The sequence below is a fragment of the Achroia grisella genome, unplaced genomic scaffold (assembly GCF_030625045.1).
Source record: "Achroia grisella isolate CSIRO2021 unplaced genomic scaffold, CSIRO_AGI_Agris_v1 utg413, whole genome shotgun sequence".
NCBI classification, from domain to species: Eukaryota; Metazoa; Arthropoda; class Insecta; order Lepidoptera; family Pyralidae; genus Achroia; species Achroia grisella.
In genome coordinates, this window is record NW_026712846.1 from 266744 (window position 1) to 279462 (window position 12719).

The 12719-nt window shown below is 34.2% G+C and overlaps 1 protein-coding gene across 1 annotated transcript in view; it reads right to left on the bottom strand.

Annotated features, from left to right (window-relative positions):
• Positions 1-12719, bottom strand: part of LOC131844784 (pre-mRNA-processing factor 17) — a 32611-nt gene that overhangs the window by 10602 nt on the left and 9290 nt on the right. The window contains exons 9-10 of the mRNA XM_059193746.1: positions 12575-12708; positions 11854-12075 (exon numbers count right to left, since the gene is read on the bottom strand). Coding sequence (XP_059049729.1) covers positions 11854-12075; positions 12575-12708 — 356 coding nt within the window. The remainder of the gene's footprint in view (positions 1-11853; positions 12076-12574; positions 12709-12719) is intronic.

Below are 12719 nucleotides of genomic sequence, written 5' to 3' on the forward strand. Positions count from 1 at the left end.
TAATCAGCATTGAATTACAAATTATTTATTCTCTACTATATTCAATAACTAGCTAAGCGCCCCGGCTTCGCACGGGTGTACATCATATATCTATATTAATCTATACATATAAATAAAATTGGAGTGTCTGTTTGTAATGTTGAAATCACCGTTCTTTACTACATGCATATGAATATAACTACAGTACATAAACCAAAATAACAATTTTCATTCCCTGCCCACTCGGGCTGAGTGTAAATTAGGCATTAGAATCCCACGTGGCAGTGGACAAAGTACGACTGTCGTCTCTCAGAGTTAATCATATTCACGGCCCCGGTGGTCTAGCGGTTTAGCACATCGCCTTACTTCCAAGGGTTCTAATTCGATTACTAATTAATAATTGTGAGTTTTCTATGCATATTATGAAATGAAGTGGTATTTTTTCGGTAGATGCTTATTCTTTTGTAAACATATATTTATATTGCTACTAGCTTTTGCCCGCGGCTTCGCTCGCGTTAAGAAGTATTATTGTTAGGTATAGTTTTTGCGACTTTACACTACTTTCATACAAACTTTCATCACTTATTTTATTCCCCTAGGGGTGGAATTTATCAAAATCCTTTCTTAGGGTATGCTTACGTCATAGTAGCTTTATGTATGCAAAGTCTCAGCCCGATCGGTTTAATATTGACAAAGTTTCATATAAACTTTCATCCTCTATTTTATCACCTTGGGGTTAGAATCAATCGAAATCCTTTTTTAGCGGATGCCTACGTCATAACATCTACCTGCATGCCAAATTTCAGCCCGATCTGTCCAGTGGTTTGGGCTGTGCGTTGATAGATCACTATGTCAGTCACCTTTGAGTTATATATACTTAGATATGAGTGTGTTTAAAAAAAAATATGTAGTTAACTTATCTATCAGTTGTCTAGTACGCATAACACAAGGTATGCTTAGATTGAGTCTGATTTATGGCTTGTTGAAATATAAAGACTCATTAACTGAGATCGTCTCAAAGGTCATGACTTCGAATCCGGTAGTAAACTATTAGTACACGAATACTCTAAACTCTAAACAACGTCAAACTATGCCATCAACCGCACCATATTGCAGTGAGTATAGTTGTAGAGACACTCATACGTACATAGAGATTTAAGGCCGCGCAACTCATGTAGGGAAAGTTGCACCGAGCCGGTTCACCGTCATATGTAGCAAATAGCTGCAGGGTTGCCAATCTTAAAAATATTTTGTCTCGTACTAAGTCAGATGTCGTTGGATAAATACGTATTGGAGTAGTAGATGTGGGGAGGGGGGGGGGGTTTTACTAAACTGCTCAGACGTTTATCTTAAGTTGTTGTATGACATCTTAGGCATTTTAATAAAGAGTCCATTTTCGATCTCACCCCCTCTGAACAATCAAATTGCCCGTGGGATGTGGGCCCCACGTTGGGAAACACTGGTTTAGATGAAAACGTGTTGACTGGGTATGTTATGTTGAATGTTGTAAAGCATCTTAGGCATCAGTATCTGTTACATCTCAAATTTGATGCGTCATTTTGTACCGTCGGTGTTTGTAAAAATCGAACTAAACTAAGAAATTTTATCTTTTATGTATTGACCTCCTCGGTGGTCTATGGGTAAAGCACAGCGCTTTACATGCGATGGTCACGGGTTCGCTTCCTCGCACGGTACAAATATTTGTGTTCATGAGTATGATTATTTCTATCGGTCTGGGTGTTTCTATCTTATTTTACGCTGGCGGAGCACCAGTGGAGGATGATAAGATCAGTATGAAGTCAGGTCAGTTAGCCGATCGTCGTAAATTCACTACAAATTTATCACCATGGTTACCAGGGGGAACCACTTGGAGGTCAACCTGCCATGGTACATTGCCAGCAATGGGGTCATTAGTCCACATTACTAACAATCTACTTTTACAAAAAAAAATATCTAAGTATTTATATCAGATGTCTGGTAACACAAGCTCTGCTTAGCTTGGGACTAGATGGCGTTATGTGAATTGTCCTGGCATACAATTTATTACTATGTTCTGGCAAGGTCAGAGTCTTATAGCAAGTAAATAAGCTTAGAGGCCAGCACACGATGAGTTAAGTTTTTTACATTAATTAAAAAATGTCCACAAAAACTAAATGTTAATAAACAAAATAGTTTTAGCTGCACTATATAGTAGCTATCAGGGATCTGAATTAATAGAGGAAGATTTTGACTGTTTATTCGTTTACAATAAGGATATATTTAAGAGACTACTAAAACTATCGATTTGTAATTTGTAAAGGTTTTGGATGTCCAATGTTATTGGGCATTTTAACTCTGATATCGTCGATTAAATAGAAAGATGACATTTTTCAAAATTAGAAGCTATAATTGTCTCTTTTTATATAAGTCAATTAAATTAACCACGCCGTCTTAATCATTATCTAAATACTTTTAAAATGATATATAACACTTCTGTGTACATTTAAAACTTTAAAGAGAAAAATAATTTAAATAAATTTAAAAACTTTAAATGCTTATCTACAAGACAAGACAAAATGTACATTTTGAATACAGCCATTTTTATATGTAACCTACGATATGTTCCACTGCCCTGAAATGCAAGGCATATATGTATAGTATATATAAGTTATACGAAATACCTCATACGTTTGCCATCTGAGAATAGACATCCTTACTTAGTCGACCTCAGTCTTAAAGTGGTTTATAGTACAATATAGAATTTAGTATAAAGGGGTCCATTCAATGACGGGACAATGTACAAGGTTGGACGCGATTTTTTTCAATGCGAATTTCCTTATTTATTTTTTAATTCCGTGAAGATCGCTTGAGAATTGACGTCGGAGTGCGTTATTATATCGCTTTTAAGAAATAAATACAATGCGCATGATATGTGTGTGTGTGAGTGTATATACAGGGTTATTAGTTAAGCAGATCTATTCCCATTAAGGACGTATAGTTTCTATATCTTATCCTAAAATCCCAGATTCATCAATAGGTTTTAAATAGTCTTGTAGTCGTCACTACTGGGCAATACTTGAAGCGAAGTGAATGGCATAAAAAAATATCCCTGGGGTGCTTATCCTAAAATCCCAGATTCTCCAATAGGTTGCAAACAACCTTATAGTCATCACTAAGTCGTGAAGCGACCTAAAGAGTTAATCAGACGTAACATTTCTAGTATTATTTTTAAATTATCACATGTATTTATCTTGAGACATAATATTAAATATCTAATAACATTGTGATTCATACTAACTTAATTATTTTGGTAATTTATCTTTTCCATGAAAAGATAAATTTTAACAATAAATTTATAAAGTGTTAAACCTAGAATGGAATTTACGCCTATCCAATTCTACTAATACACTAATTATTTGGAAATAAATAAAATATGGGAGAAGTCGCGGGTACAGCTAGTAGCTATATAAAATAGTGTTTTTTTTTTTGTGTAACAACGTAATTGTTAAAAGCAATAGAAGACCTTTATATGGAAAACAATTACACGTCTTCGTCCATAACGGAAGATACATGACGGACGTTACGTCACGAAATATGTAACTGGTGGGGAGCGATTAGGAATAGTGAATAGCGTGTAACCTCAATATTTTGCAAAGGTCGCTAACCGAAACACTCGAGGTACGAGGCTGATAAACCAAAATGCATAACATCACGTACAGTCACATCAAATTATGTTGTACAGCTATTATATCTATGGAATATGTCTCTATGTCTTGTAATCTGTACGTCTTCATAATTAGGTGTCACAAAATGATTTCTATGTTTTAAAATGTTTGAAGAATACTGTAAGAACAGAATATTGATAAGAAAGTCGTAATATCGTCATTTTGTCATCAAAATATCACTATTTGAAATGGAGTCTCTGGTCCCCATTAATATTCATAGATTCAAAATTCAGAGATTCAGATTCAGTTCAGAGATCATTCAGAGATTCAAAATCCTAGCAGTGCTTCAGTCTAAAGTCGTATCCGTCAAGTGGGAGTAGCCTTCAGCCGTTCCATAAGTCCTTCTGCGGGTTTGGAATACCATCTGCACTCGCCCCCTATCGTCCGGTGAAGCTGTAAAGTCCAGCTGCAGCCAACAGCATTAGAGAAGAAAACTAAGTCCGAAAAAAACTAGTTCTTATAATGATCCTTAATATTATAAATGCGAAAGTAATCTGCCTGTCTGTTTGACTCGTTTTCACAAATAACTACTTAAACGATGTAAATGAAATTTGTATACAGATTGCTAAGATCCTGAGAAAGGGCATAGGGCCCGTTCAAGTATTACGTAAGCACTATAGGGGGGCGGGGGCTCTTTTCTTTGCTTATTTTGGATGACATGGGGGTGGGGGAGTCTGTATGATGATTACGTCATAGGACGTAATTTACTTTTTTACAAGAATGGCAACCCTCACATTGTCTTTGCTAAAAAAACAATACATTAATTTAGAAATGTTTACGTGAGCATGGGGGGAGGGGGTAAGAGCTTTGCTTACTTTTGCTGACAAGGGGGATGGGGGGTAAATAATTGTGATAAATCTGCTTACGTAATACTTGAACAGCCCCATAGGCTTTTTAATGCAAAGAAACTTACATCTCCCCTTTCAACCCCTTACAACCCTGTAAGGGGTTGAAAGGGGAGATGTAAGTTTGTAAGGAAAATCATAATTTATGAAGTTAGAACGATGAGACTTTTTTCTTAAATTCTCTTCAATCGTACTTCAATTTTTGTTTTATTTGTCATTATAAAACGCGGACGAACCGCCGCCAAAGCTAAATCCCAATAACCCCTTTATTGGGAAAGAAGCCACTGGACAACGCTATTCAATTGTTTACACCCTTTCTTCTGTGGAGCCTTAAATTTCTCAACACTGATGAGGTCATCAAGTTGCTGTCAAAATAAAACATGGCCTCAATAGTTAGAACGGAAAGCGTCGTTTGTGTATGCAGCCGATTATGTAAGCACCGACTGCCAATGTTTGTTAAATGTTGACCTTTCTGATCGAAACCGATAAACCTGTAAATTGTCCTGAGATTATTATAACACTTTTATTCTACACTAGCTGTACCCGCGACTTCTTCTGCGTGGAAAATACCAAAAAAGTTAATTAGAGAATTTTTCTTAAATAAAAGTAGCCTAAGTTACTCTTTATTAGATCAGCTACCTACCAATAAAAGTCCTGTCAAAATCGGTCCAGCCATTTGAGAGATTAGCCGGAACAAACAGACAGACAGACAGTCAAAAATTGTAAAAAATATTATTTTGGTGCATATACCGTCTTTATATTCATATGCATGTAGTTAAAAACGGTTATTTCAATATTACAAGGGACACGGTAAATGGGCACAATAATAAATCTATTTTTTCATTCATTCTTTTTATTTTACCCTAGGGACAAAAAGAGGAGAGAAATAAATTTGACGTGTCATTGATGTAAACCCATGGACCCATTATGATGCGGGTTTTTATGTTAGAAAGGTGACGTGATCAGTAAAAATATGGGGTGACCATTTTTTATTTATGCATACACCTCTGTCTCGATTTATGTAGTCATACATAAATATTTGTTTTCGTGTTCTGTTCTTAGGGTCGTTCTATTTGCATTATTTTACAAGTTAATATAGTGACGCCACCAGATGGATGTATTTATACTTAAGTAGCTGACCAGCGCAACTTCTTCCGCATCACACTTTTTTTTTTTATTGGGTTGTTTGGGCTATTGTCAGATGTGTAGCACCTGTAGCATTGCGACCTACATAGATCTATTGTACTCGCCCTTTTCAATCTTCATTCGCATCACACTTACATGACATTTATCATTATATTTCGCCCAATTTACATAATATCTTCAAAAATTACAGCCAACGTGTTTCCGATGTATAAGCTATATTACTGTAAACTTTCATCACAAGCCGTTCAGTAGTTTTTGCGTGAAAGATTAACAAACATCCATGCATACTCTCACATTTTCGAATATTATTTAGACTAACGACCCGTCCCGACTTCGGACGTATGCATTACAAATGTTTGAATTTCTCGGCTTGTTCTATACTATAACACGCATGTATTATACATATAAATCTTCCTCTTGAATCACTCTATCTATTGATGCAAACTGCACTAGAATCCGTTGCGTATTTTAAAAAATCTAACCGAACAGACAGCAAGTCAACGACTAGGTTAACCATTTCTGGATAGTTATCCATTTTAGTTAGACTTTAAAAAATTATATTAGTAGAACGCACTAGCATTAATATTAACAAAAAAATCCTCGCATTGTATGTATGGTGTACACATACAAAATGCAAGGATTTGTTTATTGAACCGTTTTCAAACTCTGTACTAATGTAAAATAATTAATTATTAAAAATATACTCAGTATAAATAGAGTCCGATCAGTCTTTACACATAATATCTATAAAGACATTATATGTATCAATAGTATAGATTGATCTATAGTGACTTCATTTTTCAAATGAAGTTAATGTCTTTTTTTTATTTAAGAAATTAAGTAGCTCGAAAGATGATTACAGAATACAGAAATAATCTACCTTCGAATAATCTTAATTTTAAGTGTACTTTAATTGTTATATTTCTTTATTTAAAATAGTTTTAAGACATGAATAATGGGACAAGTAGAGTCGACAAAATGTTTTTTCTAAGAAAATTATTTCTTTAATTTAAAAGGCGTGCGTCTAACAGATTAATATGACAGTCTGTTGACGAGTTGTAAAAATCGATAAACCAACGTTATAAACAAACAGTGTTGATATAACCAGATTAAACTGGTTCAAACCGACCTGTGTTGAATACAATTGGCATTTGACGATAGACATTTTAAATATCGACAATGTAATACAAAATGGACACGTCCGTGCGTCACTCCATAATTCATACGATTTCTGATTTCTTTATCTACATATTTATGATTTTATTGTGATTTTTAGATCAATGTTGATAAGTAGACATAAGGTATCCTGTTGATCCTGTACAATTTTAGGGGAAGGGTGTTAGTAATGATAATTAATGATAAAAATTAGACATTCATACGATTTCTGATTTCTTTGTCTACATATTTATGATTTTATTGTGATTTTTAGATCAATGTTGATAAGTAGACATAAGGTATCCTGTTGATCCTGTACAATTTTAGGGGAAGGGTGTCAGTAATGATAATTAATGATAATAATTAGATATTCATACGATTTCTGATTTCTTTATCTACATATTTATGATTTTATTGTGATTTTTAGATCAATGTTGATAAGTAGACATAAGCGTAATCTTTTAATAAACATTAAATATCCTGTTAATACCAGAAAAGGATTTAGAATAAAACATTTTTTTGTAGTAGAATTATAGGGGATGAATGATAGTAACTCCATTGCTAGCAATGTACCATATCGGTTTGACCTCCACGCGGTTCCCTATGGTAACCATCATAATAATTTACTAACATAGTTTATAAGTTCTTTACTAATTTAATATGGATGGATATCTGAAATAAATAATGTATTGGTGCCTCACCAGCGTGTATTATTAACGCAGACGAGTGCACAATTCCACTTTATCCATTAAAAGTATCATTATCAGTATCTTTATCCATTAAAAGTATCAGTATCATTGTCAGCAAAGGGATAATTTTCCTGTTACTAAATTTACCCAAATAAAAAGACTTGTTTCCATATTAAATGTCAGCTACTACGCCCGTGCCAATAGGATGTAGGTAATATGTCCTATCTACAATCGAAATACTAACTTCCTCATGCATAAAATATATAACATTTTAACAATTGAAATGTTTCGTTTTCAGCCCGACAGTTATACAATTTTGTGTACATAAAGATAGATTTATTATCTACTAGCTACCCAACTCGGCTTCACACGGGTGTACATGTATTATACATATAAACCTTCCTCTTGATTCACTCTATTTATTAAAAAAACCGCTTCAAAATCCGTTATATACTTTTAAAGATTTAAGCATACATAGGGACGGACAGACAGCGACAGCGACTTTGTTTTATACTATGTAATGATGATAACTAGTTCTTTTCATAAGTTAAGAATGACACTCTTGTCGGTGGAGTTCTGGCATTTTCCACGATCTTCCATTAATCTCTTAACTACTTTGCCTTCCTGCGTGCGTTTATTGAAAACGGATTTGGGTTGCACGCAATACCTTTAATTGCTTACCTAATCAAGTAATATGAGTGTGTATGCAATTAGGTAATTTAGTTTTTTTCCGGTGCGAAACAATGTTGTATTTATATTTTAGACTACATATAGTTCAACGACTTCTACGTAAAACAAATAAAATAGTTATAAAACAAAATTATTATTGTTACAGTGATTTTACAAAAAAATCTTTTCCTATTTTTTAATATTGTCTATAGTCTGCTAGGGTTGCCAACCTTAAATTTAGAAAAAACAAGATTTGAAGTTGGTAAACTCAGGACGCAGTAGTAGAGTTGCAATAGTTAAAATACGTAGTGAAAATAGGTGGAATGAATTTCAAATAATTATAATAATCATATTCTTTAATAAAAGTATTGAAATATATTTCTATATATGTATTTTATTTTATTTTATAATTCAAAACAGAATTTTATAACATCATCAACCGGGATGCTACTAAAAAACTTAGGATGTCCCAGGATACTACAAAAACTAGGAAATGTCCTGGGTAAGCAAGACTAAGTAAGATTTGCCAACTCTAATGTATGCAGAATTTTTCAGAAAAAATTACATATCTGCTTTTTTAATAATAAACTAATTTGGCTATACGTATGTATAATATATATAGTACTTTTCCTATTTTTTATATAAAAGTTTTGTGTATAACTCTAGTAATGTTTATACCAGTCACGTCAAATACGCGGCCCGCGGGCCGCATCCGGCCCCCGGGCTGTATGCATATATTCCGCGATCGCAATGTGATTTTTAAAAACTTACATTACATATTAGTTAAATAAATAAAATATAATAATAATTCAGTATTTATTTTATTTGAATCTACGCCTACACATTCCAAATTTAATATATGGCTCTTTGCTATAAGAAATCAATGATGCGTTTTTTAAAAGGTAACCTTGCTATATTCAACAAGGACGAAATCTTAATTAGTATACGTTATGCAGTTAAAGTACCACACAATTACCACGTAATTAATGTGTTGCCTTCATCGTTGACTCCTTATTAACTCATTGACATATGAATACATTAACTTCCAGTTTTGCTCAATAAAACATCAAGTCATTACTAGGTGACATATTTTTCTGCACTGTCATTATGACATTGTTTTCTTTATATACTAGTCATATTAGTAATCGACAAGTTTTGTTGTTTTTTATTAAATACGCCTTTCAAAGACAAATTATACCTAAATCATTATCATAACATCGCAACAGAAAATTTCATTAAATCAAAACTATTTACAATAACATGATATGGCAAAATATATAGAATTTGCCAGAAACATGTCTGTTATCGATAACTTTGTATGTATGCTGTTTATTTCTTCTTTGATATATTTGTCAAATTTAGTAGTCTTGTGCTGTTCAAAAACAAACTATAATACTACTCGAATTAGTGTATTTGATAAATTATTATGAGTTGTTCAAAAACAAAATAGAATAGAATAGAATAGAAAATCATTTATTCAAATAAACTTAATTTAAGCACTTTTGAATAGTCATAATTTGTTTTTTATCTACCACTCGTTCTGAAAGCTGTCTCTTCACAAGAAGAACGAGCAAGAAACTTGTGTGTTGCTCTTTTAAATAATCCTTGTAAATTTACATTTACAAGTCCAAACGCATGAATACAAACTTCTTAGATTCTTCGCTCTTTAGTTCGTTTGATAAAATTATTAGAGGCATTCCGTTACAAATCACAAGAACACCACTTGAGGCCTAAAACACAAGAACATGATGTGGCCAAATGATGAGAGCCTATTTCTTGCCTAAATACAATAGAACACGTTTGGGTCTATAGACTGTTCTGGCCAATCTCTGGACCTAAAACTATTCTGATACTATGTGAATACAATTGAAAGTGAACGAATTAAAAGAATGAGCTAGACCTTTTGTCTATCGAGGCTAATGTGGTGAACTAACTTCATTTTCAACCTATCACTTTCACGATGATGATGATGGTGATGATGATGATACCCCTGAACAATTTACACAACGCCCACAAAGTAAGTAGAACTTGTGTTTGGGGTACTAGACAACTGATATTAGAATTAGATTAGACTTTTTTTTGCATATGCATACATAATAGACATAGATAACACGCAGACGGATACAACAATGCCATTCCATACTCCATCTTCCATTCCATACTCATGATTAAAAATATTTGCAACGCACGAGTAGTCGAACCTGTGACTATTCGATTGCTAAACCACTGGACCACCGATACTTTTTCGATACATCTGAATAATAACAATTACAATGCAAAGTTTGTAAACCGACATATCGCTAATACGTGTATTTTCATAACATCGATTCGGTCGCCTGTACATTTGACGATGGATGTTCCCCGCGTTAACATTTCAATAACATTTCATTAAAACAATAACAATTGTTATTGTTATATATGTACATAGTATATATAGAAATAATTATTTCTATATATACTATGTACTGTATTATTATAGAGTATGTAACATAATGCTATGACTAATAGGAGCGGGGCGGCATTAAAGAGCTAGCAAAATGCAAATTTTCTCTTTTTCGCATGAACTGCTGAATTTGCATCACCGTATCATATTTCTCGACAGCGGATACCCGGATAACGTATATTGTTCTTTATTATTTATTGCACACACACAAATGAAAATAAGGTAAAAGTAATGTACAAGGGTGAACTTATCTCTAAAAAGAGATTTCTTCTAGGTAACCTAGAAAATGATATAGGATAATTTAGTCACTAGATACATAAATTGTACATAAATAATATATATATATATAATTTCAATTAGAATATAATAAGTTAATATATAATTGTAATACATATATGTAAAATAATATATAGAGCAGGTGATTATGTTACAAACAATTACATTTAATCACACAAAAAAATCAATCATTGTAATCCAACACGGCGCATCGAGGCAAGTGTACCAAAAATATTGGCAGCGTTGCCTCTTTGAATAGCAGTACCTACCTACTGAGCAAAGTAGCTAACCTACCTACTGGGCAAAGTTCTCGGTTCTCTACCAGCTCTCGGGTCCCAAGTGACCTCGATTAACCTCTAATACTCGTTAGTAACCACTTAGCATCTGGTCTCTATGGACCCAACGTCTCCACGGCAAATGGCAAATACCAATAGGGAGATTATTAAATCTTTGAAGACCGCTTTGAAATATCTTATTTCTCACTTAGGAACCGGCATTTTTTATTGTTAATTACGTATATTATTTTTTTAATACTTTTAGTGTACAATATATATAAATATCTGCAGATTCTGTCAAACTGAAGAGGAAACGCCGCTTCACATCCTATGTGGTTGTAGCCCACTCATGCATAAACGAAATATCTTCTTTGGAAAGTTTACACTCTTTTCAGAGGAGACAAAAACCATCGCTCCTAAGAATATCCTTCAATTCTTGTCCCTGACGGGTCTAGATAGCGAACTTTGAAAAGGGCGAGCACAACATCTGACAATAGCCCAAACAACCCAATAAAAAAAAAATAGTGTACAATAATTTGAGGTAGACATTATTTAACCCCTACATTTATTTTAATTAAAGTGCACCCGGTTCCAACGTGTGAATTTACTTTCGTTGAGGAGTGACCCACCGGTGAGCATGCGGTCTTCAACGTGTTAAAAAAGAATCCATACCTCATATCTGGGGAGTAGTCGACGGAGCAGGCGTAGCCGGCCACCATGTGCCCGGTGAAGGTCTTCTTCCTGTTCATCTTGAACCTGTTGAGCGCGCTGAACACGATCACCTTGTTGTCCATGGACTGGCACGCGAGCCACTTGCCGTTCGGTGAGACGGTCACGGCCGGCAGAGAGTGCATCGACGGGTCCGCTATGTACTTCATGTCCACGGGTATGTCCCTGGAAAAATAATAATGATAATGATGGTGATGATGATGATGATGGTGATAGTGATAGGAATGATGATGATGGTGATAGTGATAGGAATGATGATTGTGATAGTGATAGGAATGATGATGATGATACTCCTGCACAATTCACACTCCACCTAATCGCAAGCTAAGCAGAGCTTGTGTTATATCGCGGTCGAAACACTGTCGAAATATCGGGAACTGGATAAAAATATAACGTGATGAGATCCCGTGTTTTACTAATTATACGTATTAACTGATATAAGATTTTCTTTCGCACGGTGCAAACATTTGTATTCATGAATATTATTGTTTATATCGGTCTAAGTGTTTTTAAATATTATGTACTTATTTCCAAAAATATTTCTATTTCTAGTACCCATAACTCAAGCTCTGCTTAGCTTGGGACTAGACATTGCTGTGCAAATTGTCCAGGGATATTATATTACTATTACTCTGATTTATTCTAGTAAACAATAATATCTTACCACTCCCAGACCCTGAGACTCTTGTCATCGGAGGTGGTGACGAATCTCCTGTTGTCATCCACGAAGGTGATCGTGTTAACAGCACCCAGATGCCGGTCGTACTCCTGAACTATCTCGCCAGTTCTTGTATCCCACTGTAATACAA